The sequence below is a fragment of the Hibiscus syriacus genome, unplaced genomic scaffold (genome assembly GCF_006381635.1).
Source record: "Hibiscus syriacus cultivar Baekdansim isolate YM2019G1 unplaced genomic scaffold, ASM638163v2 tig00109980_pilon, whole genome shotgun sequence".
NCBI classification, from domain to species: Eukaryota; Viridiplantae; Streptophyta; class Magnoliopsida; order Malvales; family Malvaceae; genus Hibiscus; species Hibiscus syriacus.
Window position 1 is genome coordinate 630667 of NW_024062547.1, and position 20408 is coordinate 651074.

Below are 20408 nucleotides of genomic sequence, written 5' to 3' on the forward strand. Positions count from 1 at the left end.
AAGTGGAAGAGAATTTGCAAAGGATGCAAATAGATTGGGTAGCTAAAATGGAGCAAGCACAAAAGGCCAATATGGATCGCATTTTGCAAAACTATGACAACCTAGTCGACTAAGTTGTAGCAAAACTGACTGGGTTCAACCAAGAAAGAGGGAAAGAGAAGATTTCATCGACTATGGAAACCTCTGAATATGTGAGGGCACAAGCTAGTTCACAACTACTCATTTCACCCAACAGGCTCCCGAGCTACCAAGTAGGCTTTCCCACCACTAAAACTCATGCAACTGTGTTATATTCTCGGGATAATTCTACTGATCACCTAATGTCAAATCCCAATAAGATAAAAAGATCCAAGAATGAGATCCTTGAGAACTTAAAAAGGTGGTGTAGAGAGACATTCAAAGGAATGAGGGGACAAAGCTCTCATAATGAAATAGATGCAAGAGAACTAATATTAGTTCCCGACCTGGTGCTCTCGCCCAAATTCAAAATGCTCGATTTTGAGAAGTACAATGGAACCAGTTACCCTAATACCCATCTCACGATGTTTATTCGAATGATGACTGGATATACCAACAATGATTAGATGTTGATCCATTGCTTTCAAGAAAGTTTGATTGGATCCGTTTCTAAGTGTTGTAATCAATTGAGTCGTACTCAAATATGCTCTTGGAAGGATTTGGCTCGTGCCTTTTTGGGTCAATATAAACACATGACTGATATGGCCCCTGATCGAACAACGCTGTAAAATATGGAGATGAAGAGTGATGAGAGCTTCCGATAATATGCTCAATGATGTAGGGATGTTTCATCTCAAGTGCATCCACCAATGATTGAAAGAGAGTTCATCCATCTATTCATCACACATTAAAATCTCCATATATTAACATGCGTGGATAAAATATTAAAAGAGTTTATCTGACATTATCATGTGTGGATAAATGGTTTAAAGAGCTGTCAAGAATGGCAGGATAAGAGGCACTAGCAGTACTGATATTGAGGAAAGAGCTGAGATTAACATAGTGGGATCTTATCTAGCTAATCAAGGGACCAAACCTCATAAGGTGTTCCATGAAAAAACTCACATCAATCCAATTCCAATGACATATTCTCTTTTAACATCATTTTTTTCTAAGATTCATTCCCACCTTAACTTTTATTTATGTTTTCTCGAAATCTTCTTTTCCTTCACCCTTTGGATGACTCGATATTAATTGTGTGAACACTTCTATTGTTGAATCAAATTTTAAATTTGAGTTGTTTGCAAGTGCAGCGAGACAAAGTTGAAATCAATAAAGGTGGAAGAGCAGAAGGCATAAAATGATTTTGGTCGAGGAAGAAAGAAAGAAGGAAATAAAAAAGAAAAAGAAAATATTGTCGTGCATTAGTGATTTTTGGGTGATTTTGTGAACAAAGAGGTTTGTCTCTTTCCTTTTAAGGAAGACTTTTTACGAAAATATCTACTCATGAGATGATGATAGGTATTCATTCATTCATTCCATTAAAAAAAGAAAATTATCTTTTGTAATCTTTATTAGAGTTGGAATATTTTTCTCTTGATTAAATTCTAGTTAAAGATCACCTTACGAAAAAAAAAGTTGATTCTCATCATAATTTGAGAATATCTCCTTATGAACAAGGGGAAAAGAACAAGAAGACATGCTTTTTGCTCAAGACTAAGTCGAAAGTTTTTAGTTCAAACAATAAATGAAGTAGGAAAGGACAATAAGTGCGAGTAGAACTTATTTGAAGCTCCAAATGTGATATTTTTGGAAAGACCATGAATTTTGAAAAAAAGAAATCGAAAGGAAGTGAGGGGAAATGAAGTCTAGGGTGAAAACTCAAAAATGAGCGATCTTAAGTGATTCAAGAAAATAAAAATATGTGAAAACATATTCCAATCAAGAAACATAGGAATAGAAATCCCTTAAAAATAATTGATCCTTATTACTAATTTGAGTATAATATACTTTCATAACCTCAAACCATGACCGACGGTATTTACCTTTAAAATTTCATTTTTAATCTTAGATATATATTTAAGTAGGAGAATCTATCTTCCGACTTTATTTCACTTCCTAAGACTGACTTTTCGTTTACAAAAGATCCTTATATTTGTTAATACATGATAAAAAGAAAGAAAGGAAAAAGAGTAAGGAATAAAAGGAGGGTTCCAGATAAACTATCAAAAAGAAGTCAAAGGTAGACTCAAGTGGATAACCCGAAAATATAGCTTGAGAACAAAATCAAATTATACTTTTTTTTGGTAAACTACGTCAGATACCACTGGATTTTTAGTTTTGTCAATTATAGCATTGAACTTTAGTTTTACATTCAATTATGTCATTCTGCCGTTAAGTCACTAATAGGACAGTGACATGGCTAACGATTGCTGACGTGGCATGCCACACCAAAACGACATGGTTGTTCTGATGCTTAAAACGACATCATATTAGACACTAGACTTTTGGGATGTATCGATTTTGTCACTGAACTTTTTAACAGTTTTTTTACCACTACACTTTTTGATCGCCGCTGGCAGCCACACAGTTGTTCATCGATCATATGTCACGGTACCAAAATGTTCGTATTTCACTCGTCTTTCTTCTCCTAGGATTGATTTTCCATGAAACCCGCACAAAATCAGCGGAAATCCAATGTATTGATATTTCGATCTCTTTCAATGACCGACCGATGAGGTTAGATTTGAGGTATGTTGTTCGTCTTCTCAAAATAATGCTTTTCACCGTTTAATTTTGTCCATTTTGAGTGGGTGTCATGGAAAACTAATCATATAAGAAGAATGAGGAGTCAAATGCGAACATTTTGGTACCAATTTTGTTGCGAAAGATGATCGGTGATGAGCGACGATTGGAAAATACAGTGGTAAAAAAGAAAATTGTTTAAAAGTTCAGTGGCATAACCGATACACCCCTAAAGTTTAGTATCGACCTCGTTTTAAGCATCAGAACAACCAGCATGCCACATCAACAACCGTTAGCCATGTCATCCTCCTATTACCGACTTAACGACGAAGTGACATAATTGAATGTAAAACTAACGTTCAGTGCTATAATTGAAAAAATTAAAAATTCAGTGGTATAAATGAGTCAACAGACAAAGTTCAGTTCTATCTGGTGTAGTTTATCCTTCTTTTTTTATATTAATCTGAGGTAAGTACAATGTAATATATGTTCAAAGATAACTCTAAACCATTTGACATTGAAATGCTCAGACCCCTAACATTCATGGTGTTCGAACCCAATACCTTAAGAAATAACAACAATTTTTTACCATCGAGATCTCTTGGTTCGTAAAAAAAAATTAGTGTTGAAGGAAAGGATCCTCTAAGAAATTTAACAAGATAAAGGAATTGTCACACCTTAAGAGCATTCTTGAAGGCTCGAAGTTTACCAGATAGTGGATTTTTTTACAAAAGTGTTCACACATTTGATAATCGTGGGACCTAATCCACTTGGTATTTCCTTTTCAACATATCTAGTTGTTGAACATTTTTGTTTCATGACCTTTTGTTTGAAGACAAATATCACATCTTTAGGTAAAGGTTGCTACACACTGAACTTATCCAAGCTCTTGGACATGATAGGAAGAAAATAATGCATTGGAGACAAATGTATCTTTAGGGGGGGATTTCAAATGAAATGCGTCAAATTCGTTTAAAGCCAAAAATTGAGTTAAGTCCTCCGAACAATCTGTAAAATTTCCGACCAAAAATTTTAGATGGTTTAAAACAATGTTATGTAAGTTTTTTACATGTTTAGAGTGACCAAAATATTTATTTTGACTATTTAGTACACTTAGTTAATCAAGGTATGCAAATATATCATGTTATGATGGTGATTCTTAAGTTTAAGTATGTATGCAAACGTGGATACTTGGACAGTGACTTGAAGGCTAATTTAAGTGCTTTGAACTTATTCTAATGTAGTTTAATGGTAATGTGACTTGTTTGAAATGAACAATGACTTATAATGTACGAAAAGGTATGTTAAGTTTCTAAATAGTATGAAAAATGTTTAATAGGAACCATAGGGTCTAAAATGCGATTCAACGTGTTTTGGATGTAAAATTTAGCATGCAAATGTGTTTCAATGTTTGCAATGCGTTGGTGATGTGTTATAAGCATGATTAAGTCATTCGATGGTGAATTAAAGTCACTTTTGGTCTTAAAGAGCATACAATTATGTAAATTTGACTTGCACAATCGATGTTGTACTATGAGTATCGATATTTAAGGGATATTATTGATATTGAGTCACGAGTATAGGTATTGAGTGAGTATAATGTAAAATGGAAGTTTTGGTTTATCATTTAATGAGGTTATTTAAGTTTTTCGAAATTACTCCTTGGATTATAAATAGTGTAATTAAAGTCTGGTTTTCAACTCAAATTATTTTGAAATTTGTATTTTAAGCAAAAGATACTTTTAATTACGAAATGGTTCTGGAATTTCTATGAAATAATAGGTTTTTCAAAACTATCCTAAGTTTTTCAATTTAATCCCTAAAATACTTATTTTTGTAATTTAAAGAGTTTAATAAATCTTTCATCTCTATGGGAAGTCCCTTGTCTTGAAACTCAAAAAAAAATGAATCTTTAATTTGTGGGTAAACTACACCATTCCTCCCTGAATTTTACTCTCTCATATTTTACACACTGTACTTTTAATTTTTTCAATTTACTCACTGAACTTTCAAATTACTCATGTTTTGCTCACTACAAGTTATTTTATTATTATTATTATTCTATGACATGTTATTTTTTATTATTAAAATATAAAAAATTAAAATAAATAATAAAATAATATTTTAACTTCTCCACCATCTACAACATCACCACCGCCCTTTCTCTTTGCTGTCGACCATTAGAATTGGCAACCGTTAGATCCCAAATTGTATCGAGAGACTCGCTTTGACACGCTGAGCCTGAATCTGGTGGTTGCTTCACCAGAAAATATCCCAAAACTCGTGAATCTCGATTGAAACATTTTGATTTTCTCACTTTCAATCTCCTATTCGTGGACCTCGGAGCATGTTTCGACAAAAATGAGGCTAAATTTAGACTCAGTGGGTCAAGGCAAAACGACCCACTAAACCTGGGACCAAACGATCATCATCTACGACTGTCGACAATGACGTCCAACGCTGGCGAATAGTGAACGGACACCATCCATTTTTATTTTATATTTTAAATTATTTTTATATTAAATAATAATAAAAATGCCACATCATACGAAAAGAATAAAAAATAATTCATAATGATCAAAATATGAACAATTCAAAAGTTTAATGAGTAAATTGAAAAAAATAAAAATATAATGAGTAAAATAAAAGAGAGAAACGTTCAGTGAGGAGTGGTCTAGTTTACCCTCAATTTGTTTATGGACAAGTCCAATTTCAAACAAGTGCGTTGCATTGTCTAAGCTATAGTTTTTTCCCATCCCCCACTGACATTATTTCTCTTTGAATGTTATCTTAAATCATTCAAAAACCCTTGATTACTTGAAGCCAAATCAAATGGTTGGCTTTAGAGTAAGAGAGCAGTTGGTAAAAGACTTTAGACCGAATGAAGACCACCAAGCATGTCGGTAAACAAGGATGGATCGAAGTGGACGGAATAGTCGTTTTCTTTAAAATTTAAAATTAATATATATTTTAGATTTTTTATATATTTTATTAAAAATCTATTTTTATTTACTAAAATTTTATAAGTTCATCTCTTATAATTCTATTAATTTATTTCTTAATAAGAAATTTTGAATATGTTCCTGTGAGTAAACTCAAGCTATCCATTTCTCTTCGCACCCATGAGGTTCAAAGTCAATAAAAACAAGTTGGCCTACGCTCCGTACATTCACAGAGCATGCATAGAGCCATCACCCATGGATGGATTGAATCATTCTCTCTCTAAAATATTTAAATTTAAATTATTATATATTATATATTTTTAATATTTTTATTAATAATTTATTACTTTCATTTTAAAAGTTTATAAATTTGTTAATTCGTAAAATTTTATAAATTCAGTCTTCTTATAACATAAAATCTTATATTCATTTGTATATTCTCCTTGTCGTCACTCCGTTTAAATTTTTAAACTCATGTATCGCAAGGTCTCGGACCAGCGCACTGCTGGCGGCTTGAATTGACCATTTGTCTCCCCGCTATTCCCTCACCACATCCATGGCTTTTCCACGATTTTCCACACTTTCAACCTTCGGTCTTTGGTCTTCAATTTTCAAACACATGCAAAATAAAATAATTAAATAAATAATCGTTCAGCATGTTTTGTTGCTAGGAATACATATTTCATCCGAATTTGATAAATTTCTATTTAATTCGACTCTATCAACTTGAATTCTTTTAAGGATGAAATTAGATAAGATTAGGTTTATGATGAAATTAGATAAGATTAGGTTTATGATGAAATTAGATAAGATTAGGTTTATGATGAAAAAAACTTAATTCGATAAGATATAATATTATAATTATTTATTATACATACATAAATAATTACAATAATGCACAAAACCTAACGATTTTGGTGGTAAAAGAATTGTTGTTATTCCTTGAGGTACCAGATTCGAGCATCAGGAATGCTAAGGGTACGAGTGTTTGATGTCAAACGGTTGATAATTATTTTTGAACAAATATTATCTTGTATTTATCTCATATTAATAATAAAAAAAGGATAAACTACTTCAAATACCACTAAATTTTAGGCGCCGACTCATTTATAAATGTTTTAATTTTACCAATTTTAGCACTAATGTCTACTTTTAAGTACAATTATATCACTCCCCCGTTAATGATTTAACGGAATGATGACATGGCAGTTTCACATCGTGAGTTGCTAACATTGATGCCTAAAAAAGCTAAAATGACATCGTTTTACTTTAAAAGATTTCACTCAATTATGAGTTTAAAAGGATTTAAACTTCATACCTTTAGAAACAAATACTAAAGTTTAACCACTCAACTAACTTAAGATTTTGGTTATATTCTTACAAATATAATATATATATCATACATTTCAGATTCTCAAATTTTGGTTAATATTTTTATATATTATTTATAACAAAATAATAATTTTTCAAAAAAACACTTAAAATTCTCAAATTATTCCAAAACTCAAAGCTCTAAATATTAAATCTCTAATTTCACCCATTGTCACCGTGGAATCAACGACCACCGCCCACCACTTTTATCACCAAACCCTTACCATCACTTAATCCACTGTCCTGTCGCCGGAAATCGAAGAGTAATGTGCTAATCGATCATCAAAACACCAATTATGAAATGTTCTAATTGAACTATGAACGACAACCGATCGACGGGCGAATGGCAAATGACATGCACGGCGAGAGGAGACTTCAGTGTGATGGCAACGACATGCTATTGTCGGCGATGGTTGAGGAATTTAGATATGAAAAATAAATAACAATTTCACTAACCGATTAAATGTGATTGCTTATTTAGATTTGGAAGTTAATGTACACGAGAAAAGCATACATTGAATTTATTACGGTGAAGAGATTTGAAAATCAATCATTTAATATATGTTAGGGTAAACTACACAAATGGTTATTAACGTTTGAGTAAATTTTTATTTTTTTCATTAAAATTTCAAAAATAACAAATTAATTACTAATATTATCGCTTTATAACAAATCAGTCATTCGCCGTTAACATTCATTACTGAAGTAATAAAATATCGATGTGACGTGTTAAACCATATGACATAGCATGTTTGTCCATGTGGGACACCCTTCGACCGACTGGTTGATTCTTCTTCTTCTTATGGTCACCACTAGCTACCGCTTCTTCTTCTTCTTCTTATGGTCACCACTAGCTACCACATTCTCTGCCACTTCGTCATCCATGCCTCAATCACAGGTTCGTAAACCCTTTGAAATAACACGTACTTGATAAATAGAAGCTTAAGAATTTATTAGAATCTGCTGAGAAAAAAATACATTGATACAGATAATTTACTTCTGCCTAAACTTAATTTGCATTACTGTGGTTTCTGTTAATTAAGTTTTGATTCTGCAGAGTTAGAGAAGAAAAACGAGGAGGAACTGAATGCAATTATTTCCAACTTAAAGGACAATAATCCGTCCTTACAGGAGAGGTTTTTCAAGGAAGTGTCTGAAAAGCTGGTATGTTATCAATCTTAAAAATATGTTGAGCATGTATGCTCTTTTTTAATGATTCTTTGATACACTTGTTTGGTTTTAATTACAAGGCTGCGCCATAGAAGTGAAATTGAAGCAAGGGTTACTGCTGAAAAGTCAGTTGCTACTTTGACTGGAGGTTGGTTGACTTTTTTTCTTTCTTCCAAGTAATAATTCCATTTTGGCGAGCTTTACTACATGTTAGGTTTCATTTGCAGGAGACATGCTTTTCTCAGAGGGAGCAAATAAGAATACTGGAGCTTCAGCTTGCAGCTGCAAATCAAAAGCTCAAGGTACCAAAAATGCCTTAATTGTCAGATATCTCAATGATGCGTTCTTCATCGCCGGGAATCAGCTCTTGCACACTGATCCACGCACCGGTGTGCTGTCTTATAGACTTGATAATGCTACCCGACATACCGATTACACCCTAGCTTTCATGAACAAGAAGAAGAAGAGTTGTCAAACCTGCTAAGCCAATTGATTTAACATGTCACGTCAGCATTCTGTTACTGCAATAATAGTTGTTAACCGCGAGTAACTGATATATTATAAATTAATAATGTTAGTGACCAATTTGTTACTTTTAAAACTTCAGTGAAAAAAAAACACTTACTCAAACATTAGTGATCATCTGTATAATTTACCCTATATATTATTGTGTATATTTTGGATAATCTAATGGTATGTGTAAATATGTATTTAGGATAAGTCTACAGCGCACATGACATACCGCACCGCTCCACTAAGCAACGTATCAAAACACATCATAAGTAAATTCGTTCTTATTATGTAAATATTAAAAAGTATAAGGATTGTATAATTTTAATAGAATAATAATTAAATTATATTTTTTTATTAAAAATCCTAATTCTAAAAAAATAAATTACTTAAAATAATAATTATTATTATTTAATTAAAAATCCTAATTCTAAAAAAAATTAATTACTTAAAATAATTATTATTTTTAATAAAAATTATAAATAAATTTTAATAAATGATTAATTTTTTAAATAAATCCTTATACTTTTTAATATTTACATAAGGACAAATTTGCATGTGGTGTGTTTTGGCATGTCGCTTTAGTGGTGCATTACGGTATACGACGTACGCCGTAGAATTTTCCATATGTAAGTATAGGATAAGTCTACAGCGCACGTTGCATACCACAACGTACTACTAAATTGACGTACCGAAACACACCACAAAGAAATTTATCCTTATTATGTAAATATTAAAAGTAAAATGATTTATTTAAAATTAATCATTTATTAAAATTTAATTACAATTTTAATAGAATTTTAATTAATTTAATTTTTTATTAAAAATAATAAGTAATTTAAGTAATTAAATTTGTTTAGAAATAATATTTTTAAGTTATATAAGTTAGAATCAGCCATTAGCATCAGTCACCGTCGGCGATCACCTTCACTCATTGGAAATCAACTACTACAACATACAACGTTTCAGTTTGCCAGAAAATTAACTGTTCATGTTATTTTTAATAAAAAATGAGTAAACTACACATTTAGTACCTAAACTAATACTTTTATTCTATTTTAGTACCTCAACATTCAATTTTTTCAAAACCATATATAACGTTTACTTTTTTGCTTCATTTTAGTACCCGTCGTTAAAAAGTTAATGGCACATCTGACGTGGTATACTTTTATTTGGGTAAACTACATAGTTTCATCACTCAACTATCTTCTGGCTCTTATTTTGATCACGAAAGTTTAAATTTTTTTGAATTTAATTATTAAACTTCTAAATTGCTTCTATTTTGATCCATTCAGACTATATTATTATTATTTTTAGTACAACATAATAAATTAATTAATATTTAATATCAAATAATATTTAAAATAAAAATAAAATTTATAATTTTAATCCAACCCTTAATCCCCCAACCCCACTAACATCACCCTCTGACCACGACATAAAAATTCCTTGAAAAATTGTTTGTCAACCAGAAACAAATGAACACAGAGAAATAAATTTAAGTGTCAAGAATACATCAACCTCCATCACCTTCACAAAGATAAGTTAAGAAAAATGTAAACACTGCTTAATACTCATAACTGAAACAACAAAAAATTTTAATCTTTTTATATAAAAATAAAAACATCAACAATAAAAGGGAAAGCACATGGAGTGGACGAGAAGAAAGTTGTCATCCATGCTTTCTCATTTCCTCTTAAAATGTTGCAGTTTGAAAAAGTAAAATTAAAATAAAGAAGAGATAAATAGTATGAAACAAAAACAAAGAAAAAATATCTAGGTTTCTATTTATACTTATTTTCTTGCACTTCCCCTCATTTTCCAGGTAAAATAAAGATAACTCATTTCACTAGATCACCACCCAAACAAAAGCAACGTTACTCCCTTTTACTTTCACGGGCCTAGTCATAAAATCAAAATGAAAAGAATAAAAAAAAGAAGAAGAACAAGAACTTGATGAAGATAAGCATGGATTGCAAGTTTTTTTTTGTTGTAGTTTCACTTAATCGTAGCACTGCCTCATGCAAGGGATGAGAAGGAAATGAAAGGAAAAACAAGGGCTAGTCTAGTTTTTGGGTATTCTTTGTTTCGTGAAGTTGAAGTTAAGGATGAGTTTAGATCGGCGTTGGAGTTTGGAGATTTAGGATTAAGATTAAGGTTTTTTATTTTTATTTTAAATTTTATTTATTATTAATAATATATTTTTCATGTCATACTAAAAATAATAATAAAATAATCCATGTCATCAAAAAGAGGTCAAAATACAAGTAATTTGAAAGTTTAATGATTAAATTGAAATTTTTTAAATTTTAGTGACCAAAATAGAAGTGAGAAGATAGTTAAGTGATGAATCGTGTAATTTACCTAAATTAAAAAATACCACATCAGTGTGCCATTAACTTTTTAACTGTGAGGTACCAAAATGAAATAAAAAATAAACATTAGGTATGATTTTAAAAAATGAAAGTTGAGGTACTAAATCGGAACAAAAGTGATAGTTTGGGTACTAAATCAAAACAAAAGTGATAATTTAGGTATTGAACATGTAGTTTACCCTACAAATTATAATTTAATTATAATTCTATTAAAATTATAATTAATTTTTAATAAATGAAATTTGAATAAATCCTTATACTATTTAATATTTACATAATAAGAACAAATTTACTTGTGATATGTTTTGATATATCATTTTAATAATATATTTCGTATACAACGTGGGTAGTTGAATTTTCCTATAAGTATATCCTTTTCAAAGATTTCGTATACGATAAGTTCCACCACGTGAAAAAAGAATGGGTAGGGAAGACATAACTAAAGAGAGAACAGAAAAGGGATAAATTTGTTTAAAAGCCATATTTTGACATCAATTTTTGCAACAGAAAATTTCACCATATTTTAAAATTTTGAAACTAAATAAAAAACTTTATGCGTTTTCCCTTTACAAAAATATACAAATGATTACTAAATTATGTTGAAATGATTTTTTTTTGCTACTAAAAATTATAAGTTACAAAATAATTATTAAACTTACTGAACTATTACAAATTGATCACTGTAAAAGTGTAAATTATAAAATAGTGATAAATTTTGATGAGAGTAAAAAATTTTAATGATCATTTTCTAATTTTAAAAACTTCATTAGCCACAAAGTTATTTAAATATAATTTAGTGACTATTTATTTAATTTACCTTTTTCTTTTGCTCTAAGGCTATCTCCATCCCTCATCTATACTCTACAACATCTATATCTCTACTCTAAAGATGAAACAATAATTCATCTCCAGCATTATCTCTACATTACCACCAAGTCTACTTTATTCACAATATTTAACTATTAGTATGTATATTTATCTAATTTTAATGTATTTTTATCTATCTTGCAATTTAATCTACTTGAATTTATTATATTATGTTTAATTTTTATTTTATTATGTAGAAATTATAATAAAAAAACATAAAAGATAGAATAAGAGAAAATAATGTAACAAATAAAAGGAAAAGAAAAAGAAAGTAAAAAAATAAAAAATAACAAAATAACAAAAATAATAATATGTAGCGCAACTACAGTGCAACTCCAGATGTAGAGTATCACTATAGCTTTTCTCTACTCTAGTGTTGAAAGTGAAGATGGGCTGAAGTTGAAATTCATCTCCAAAGTGAAGATTTTCTCTACTCTAGCGATGCGCTGGAGATGGTCTAAGGTGAAATTTATAGCGATGAAAATTTCTTTATTAGGCCGTAATTTTGTTGGTAAAAATTGATGTTTTGGGGCTTTAACTCTTACTAAATTTGAATTTAATTTCATTATTAATATATTTATTTAGGTTAAAGTATATCGACTATAGGATGTTGCTTTGTTGAGTCCATTGACTATTAAAAATTATAAAACAATCCTTCGACTATAAAATGTTATTTTGTTGAGTCATTTAACTATTAAAAATTACAAAATATCACCCGACTATTCATGTATTCCAAAATCATCATTTTTTGTTAAACATTTGATGTTCGTATGAGTTGGACGTTAACTTGCTGACTAAAATATCATAAAATCATATTTTAATGATATCTACTAGCACCACCATTACTTTCAAGCACTGACTTGTTAGTATAATTTTTTAAGCATTGACTTAACTACATAATGTAAACAGAGATTCGATCTATAAAATATAGCTAAAATAATTATGGGATCATATTTTATCATATCTTAGTCAACAGATTAACGCCCATCTTAGACAACCACTAACTTTTTAATGAAAAATGACGAGTTTGGAATATATGAATAGTCGGGTGACTGTTTTGTAACTTTTAATAGTCAAATGACTCAACAAAGTAGAGCCCTATAATCCAAGGATCATTTTATGACTTTCAATAGTTAGGAGACTCAATAAAGCAACGTCCTATAGTCGGATGACCATTTGTGTACTTTACCCATTTTTTTATACTTTTTAATAGGTGATTATGATCATAAATTTAAGAATATGTTCATTTAATTATAATTATATTTATCAATTATATTAATTAAACTATTTGTGCGGATAGGTATGTGTATTTTTTAAGGATAGACTACACATTTAGTGCTTAAACTGTTACTTTTATTCCGTTTTAGTATCTAAATGTTATTTTTCAGTATCATACCTAATGTTTAATTTAGGTTTCAATTTTGTATCACTGTTAAAAACTTAACAAAATTGTTGATGTAATATTCTTTTATTTATTTTTTCAATGATGACCTAACATCAAAGTCACCGTTAAGATGTTAGAACAATATTTAGATTAAGCTCCAAATCCAATTACATCAATAGACTATATTAATCCAAATATTGGTGAATTGGGGGGGGGGGGGGGGCAAAAGAATTGAACCAATTAAATCTTTGGATATTATTAATGCATGTTTGGTACAAAACTCCAACTCCCCAATTGTCTTGGTCTTTATTATTTTTGGAACATTGCATTTATAGCGTAGGGAAAAGGCAAGCTATAAGTTTTTTTTTTCAAGTCGTTTCTTCTCCGTATAGTTGACCTAAGAAAAACAAAAAAACAATATACATGCATTTAAACTATTACTGTCAACATTAATTAATTATAAAATAATCCCAATGTCAACACAAATATATATTTTTTCCTCTAATTTATTTCCAATGGTTTTTCATGTCAATTTCCTAGACTCCAAGAAATTCTTCTTCTTCGGCTCACAAGATGAAATGTATTCAAGAAAAGTGGCAAAATCTGTGTCTTTATAACGCCTTGGGTTTCCTTCGTCAATCAGTTTAGGCGACGGTCCAACCATGCAATTGAATGGCAGACTATGGAGTGAGGCCACCGATAGCCGTGGCTTTTCTGGGTTCACAAATACCCTATGCAGCACACTTTTATATCTTCCATTGCTAAATATCTGCGAATAAAAAAAAATCTAACTGACCCTATTCTCATATGTAATGGGATAAGAGGGAGGTAAGGTACTAGGCCGCCCAACACTAAATTGAGAATAACTTTCGTGGAAAACCTCCGTTATGAATTACCTTCAGTGGGACTCGATTCCATAACCACAAAGTTAAGAAATTTGCGCTCTACCAACTTAGCTAGATGGGCAATTCATATATGCGAATAATGTTCGGATTAATTTAAACGATGGTAAACTTTAAACCCTGAACTCTAAATTCAAAATCGATTATAATTTTGAGCTCACCTCAAGGTGATCGCCAACATTAATGACAAATGAATCGGCGTTTGGTTCGACGGTGATCCATTTTCCTTTGTATTGGATTTGTAAGCCTTGGACTTCGTCCTGGAGAAGAAGGGTCAAGAATCCGTAATCGGAGTGGGGCGGCATTCCCAAGGTGAGGTCAGGTTCAGGGCAAGGAGGGAAACAGTTAACTACCATCAGCTGGCTTCCTTCATGGAATTGCTTCATTATTTCATCATCTTCAGGTGCGGCGGCGGCGGTGGCATCCCACAGGCCCAGGCTATCCAAGATGGCCTCCGTGATCCTTAGAAACAACCAATTGGTTTCCTTTGCGTAGGTAGCCGCCACTTTCCTGTTTAAATAATAACATAAAATAAGAGAACGATATTTTATAGAATTGGACATGATCAGATACCTGAAGTCCGTGGGAGAGGAAGGCCAAAGACGAAGAACATCCGATAACGGACTGCACACGAGCTTCAAGAAATCTCTCCAACAAAACACCGAATCTTTGGTCTGGTTCAAGCTAGTCCCGTATCGAACAGGTGAGGTCATGTCGGATGACATGTACTTTGCTCTTTCCTCGAACGGTAGACCAAAGAACCTGCTGCTCACATCGTTCATCCTTCGAATAACTTCAATGGGGATACCGTGATTCACCACCTGAAAAAACCCGTATTCTTCACAAGCATAGGAGAGGGAGTCGAGGACTCGGGATCGATTCCGGCCTCTTAATTCGGCAAAATCGATCACCGGCAGTCTAAGACTAGAATTAGACACATCCGGCTGCTCCTTATGTATATTGGGTCGATCCGAGACGGGCAATATATACTTATCAGGAAGTTTGCTAACTCCATTCTCGAAAAGATGCTTTACTCCTTTCTGGAACTCATCAGTTTCTCTTATTCCATCGTCGGTGGCCATTGCCATTGCAGATGGAGACATGGAAAATGAAAATGAAAACAAAGGAAATGAAGAGGGGTATGAAGGAGGGGATTTGGGGAGAGATATATTTATAGGAGAGAAAACATGAGTAAGTTTCTGGGAAACCGGCTTCGGATTTATGGTATGGATTCCCAGTTTCTGTAAACAAAAACCGTTGACAAATTATGAGTCAAAATCATACAAGGAAGGTGGTGACTCCAAAACCCAATAAATAGTCTGTCAAATCTTTCATTTCCTCATCATTAATACAAGTTATAATAACAAAATTAGCTCTTACTTTTCACCTAAATAGTTATTTTAATCCATATTTTTTTCTTTAGCATTTTAGTCTCAACGTTTCAATTTTTTTTTATCAAAATAACTCATGTTGGATGGAAATCATTAGTTAGATTAACGACCAACACATATTGCTAACGTGGTATTTTCACATGTGCTTAATTGCTGATGTGACACATATCACATTATTCTTTCGAAATGTGTCACATTAACAATTAAACACCTATAAAAATGATATGCCATTAATATGTGTCGACCGTTAGTCAACTAACGATTTTCATCTAACATGGATTATTTTAACAAAACGAAATGATATGGGCTAAAATGCTCCAAAAAATAGAGGCCAAACTTATCATTTATGCAAATGTTAGGGGCTAATTCTGCCATTATGCCTTAATACAAATATACAATTGGTTTTATTTTCTTTTTGTCCCTTCAATTTTATCATTGTTCAAAAATAAAAAATTTGAAGGTCAAAAGAGATGAATTAATGTTTGAAAGTTAAAATGAATAAAAAATTTTATCATTTTACATTTTTTCCTTTTTCTCTGTAATTCACCTTCTTTCCCATTTGGCCCCACACCTTAAAAATTCTTTAGCGAAAACCACACAATTTGAAAATAATTTATTTTTTTAAATATGGGATTTTTAATTTCAAATTCGTTGAATATTACTCTCTTTACGATTAACAGTATATGTTAACGGGTTCGATCAAATAAAATAACTCTCTCATGGATCTGACTTTTTGCATGCAGCTCAACCGTCGGTAGGGTCCCTTCCTTATATTTGGTGTCACTACAAAACAATATTAGTTCTTATTTTGTCTTTGGGTAAACTACGCAAATGGTCACTAATATTTGAATAAGTTTTTGTTTTCACTACTAATATTTGAAAAATTACAAATCGGTCACTAACGTTATCGTTTGTTACAAATTGGTCACTCGACGTTAACAACCGTGATGGAAAACACAGCTGGCGCGTTAACTGCTTACATGGGCTGGATTGACTGCTATGTTTTTTAAACTTCAGTGGGGAAAATGAAAACTTACTCAAACATTAGTGATCAATTGTGTAGTTTACCCTAATTAATAAAAAGGGGAATCAAGGGTTTCATTTACCATTCTGAACCATTCTTCTTATTCTTCTATAAACACGTTTTTGCTTCTTCCATAAATATTTTCTACTTCTTCCATAAACTCATTGCTTCTTCTTCCATAAACTCGTTTCTTCTTCTTCTTCCATAAACCCCTTTATTCTCCTTCCATAAACCCATTTCTTCTTCTTCCATAAACCTATTTCTCTTTCAATTCGTCTGAGAGAACAAGTAGTGAGAAAAACAAGCAAAGAAAAAACATCGTACTTACATGGAGGCTACGACAAAGGAGGGATAATGCTATGCTTTATGGAAGCTTCTTTTGGGTTTGACAGGAAATAAAAAAAATAAAACCTTGGCTAGGCATCCATAATTGCAAAGCAAAACATCAATGGTGTAATACCCCAAACCTTGGGTCAGCGACTAAAGTGTAAGAATTTAAAATTTGGTGGTTTAATTTGAATAAATTGAAAAGTTCAAGGATTGACTTTGAATTTTTTTTGTATAGGACTTATTATCAAAGATTGAAGAATGGAAGGGCAAAGAGGTCTTTTAGCATGAAATGAATTTAAAATTCATTTTAAGGATATTTAAAATGTAAGAATTATAGAAAGGGAAAGAAAAATCTAGAAGCCTTGGTTAATTTCTCTTATTTTTTTCTTCCACAGTAAAACTCTATTGCCAAGGTGAGTTATTTTGAAGTTGATTAATCCTTTCTTTTTGAGTTGGTTTTTGGTTCATGGTTGGTATAAAAGATTAAGGAAACTTATAGATGATGATGAAACTACGTGATTAAGGAATTATTGGTGAATTAGTAAAATTGGGTTTTAAGTGAGTGGATGAAATTTGGTTAGTAATTAGATTCTAAAGGCATATTCGACTTGTCAAAGGCCTAATTAAGGTATTTGAAGTCTTAGAAATAATTGAGAACATGTTTGAATATTTGGTGTGATTTTTAGTTTAAGTATTCCATGAAGAATTTTGGATGTTAAAAGGGGGATTAATGGATATAAGTTGTGTGGGATAAATGTTATTGAGTTTAAGGGCTTGAATGGAGTTAGAGGTATGAAATTTAGGTGAGTTTGGAATAAAATTCAAAATGAAATAAGTGAAATCTGAGTAAGGGTATCAGTACCGAAAGAACAATACCAATACTATAAAGTTAAATCGAAATAAATGGTTTGAATCGTATGAACAATATCGATACTGATTGAAATAGTATCGATATTGATGTGAAGGTATCGATACTAAGGGTAAGGTATCGATACTGTAAGTAAAGATGAAATTCTAGAATGTCGAAATAGTATCGATACTGAAGAGGTATCGGTACCATAGAAGAGAAGTATTGGTAATGTGGGTAGAGTACCGATACTATTCAGCTTGAAATGTTAAATTAGGGGTTTCATTTCGTTTTATGTAAGTGTTGATTGGTTATCCGTTAATGGAAATTTGGTATTGATCTTGGACATATTGATGTGTAGATTTGGATCAAAAGCGTACCGAAAGAATCAATATAATACAAGATTGAACGAAAGAAAAAGGATTTTGTTTAGGACTTACGTGAGGCAAAGGTGAGTGCAATTTATTATTTTATAGTAAATATGAGGATGGATTCCGATAAGCCAACCTAAAATGTTTTTGATCGAAAATAATTTATTTATTTTATGCAATCTTTTTATAATGTTTTACATAAATTGCATTTATGAAGCATTGTTATTATTTTTATTAGTATGTGAATATGAGATATGCGAATGTATTTTATGTGAAAAGGTTCTACGCGAATATATGTTATATGTGTGAATGTGTTTTATGTGAAAATGCTTTATATGAATGTGTTCTATGTGAATAGAAGATACATTGAATAATGGAATGTGAAATGATTATATGTTTAAAGCCCAAAGTATATGCATGATAATTTGAGGTATAGTTGGCATGACAAAAGTCTAGGGTTCTACGTGGTCATTTGAGACAAATTTCTACGTGGTTATTCAGGACAAACTCTACGCGGTCCTTCTGGACAAATCCATGTTACACTTCGATACATATTCTACGTGGCACTTCGGTGTAAATTATATGAGCAGTGGTGACTGCAATTATAGTGCACAACCTCAATATACTCATATACCTTGAGTTCAATATAATATGCGTTGGGCTAATATAAAAAAGTAATATAAAGAGAATAATGAGTGTCAATATATGTTATTTTCATGAAGTGTATCATGATTTCAGTAAGAAATATCTTATATGGATTGAAAAAGCAAGTGTTTTTAAATGTTTTATTATACTCATTATTGCCTCACTAAGTCAACGACTTAGCGTGTGATTGTTTCACACGTAGGTTCAAAGAGATCCGAGGGCTAAAGCTAGGATAGGATAACATACACTTGATGAAGATCAGATCAGAATAATTTGAACTGTAGGTTATTATCATTTTGTAATTTTGTTGGCATGTGTCATATATTTTTAAATTGTAATGCTCTGATCAGTTTGTAACCATACTATTTTACATTTATGTATATTGTCAAATATTTATTTTCATTTTTATATATTAATTTTTTTGTAAGGGTTCATCACTAAAAGAAAAATAAAAAGTTTTAAATTTTCAACGAGTTTTCAAAGAGTCAAAGTTTTGAAAAGTCAATGTGACACCTCATATTCGTATCCGAGTCAGGTACAGGTTGGGGTGTTACATTTATTGGTATTAGAGCTATGATTTAACTTATTTTAAGTTTGAAATAAAGCTAATTATGTTTTAACAAGTGTACATGCCAACGAAATGTTAAAAATTTATGATCTGATAAAGTAAATTGTATGTTATCCTTGCTAATAGAGTTAGTAATTATATCTTAATAGATGTTGGACTACGAGAGCTCCTGAAGTGAAGTGGGAGATGGACATGAGGGAAGTAGAAATTCATCTGTCCAAGTTAGATAAGGTGAAGAGCAGGTGCCTCAAGGAGTGCTTGTGCAAGATTAGTGAGTCTTTTTCAGGACGTTGGACGTGATTTTGACGCGTTTCAAACTGTCTTCTCCCCCAGCTTCTAAGATAAATATTGCAAAGGAGTTAAAGAGTTTAGGAGTACATGAGATTAGGGGAAAAACTGAAGAAGGTCTTGTTTTTATAGATCTTTGGCTCAACGATATAAAAATTATGCTTGAGGGTATTTATTTTTCTGAAATGGAGAAGTTGGATGGAGTAGTCTCATTGCTACGAGGTCAAGGGCGTATATGGTGGACTAATGTGATGTGAGAGCTCATAGGGACCAAGTAACATGGTCATTCTTTTTAGAAGAGTTCAAGAACAAGTATATCGGTGATCGGTTCATTTGACAAATGAAATAAGAATTCATGAATTTAAAGCATGGGAATCACACTGTGTATGAGTACGAGTGTGAGTTTAATAAGTTGAGTAGATTTGCAACTGAATTGGTTTCTACGGAAAAAGACTCATGTAATTGGTTCGTGGAGGAGTTGTGTTCCAGATTGAATGAACTGTTGATAGTGTTGAACCTTTCTACATTCCAAGAGGTGGTAAATCGAGCTAAAGCCTTAAAGTGAGCTCATAATGAAAGATATGGGGAGCATAAGACCTATTTGACCAAGAGAGTGGGTGCCTCGTCGAGTGCATCGTAATCGAAGAAAAGTCGAGGTTCGGGTTATCGATCTCAGTCTAGATCTGAATTAACTGCATCCTCAGGTAGAGGATCAAACCC

At 31.6% G+C, this 20408-nt stretch overlaps 1 protein-coding gene across 1 annotated transcript; it reads right to left on the reverse strand.

Annotated features, from left to right (window-relative positions):
* Window positions 1-13841: 13841 nt before the first annotated feature.
* Window positions 13842-15344, reverse strand: LOC120211707 (protein DMR6-LIKE OXYGENASE 1-like). Its single transcript, XM_039210193.1, has 3 exons — window positions 14798-15344; window positions 14386-14734; window positions 13842-14091 (listed from the first exon to the last, which is right to left on the reverse strand). Exons 1-3 carry the CDS (start codon window positions 15325-15327, stop codon window positions 13846-13848), a joined length of 1125 nt encoding a protein of 374 aa, XP_039066124.1. The 5' UTR covers window positions 15328-15344; the 3' UTR covers window positions 13842-13845.
* Window positions 15345-20408: the final 5064 nt, after the last annotated feature.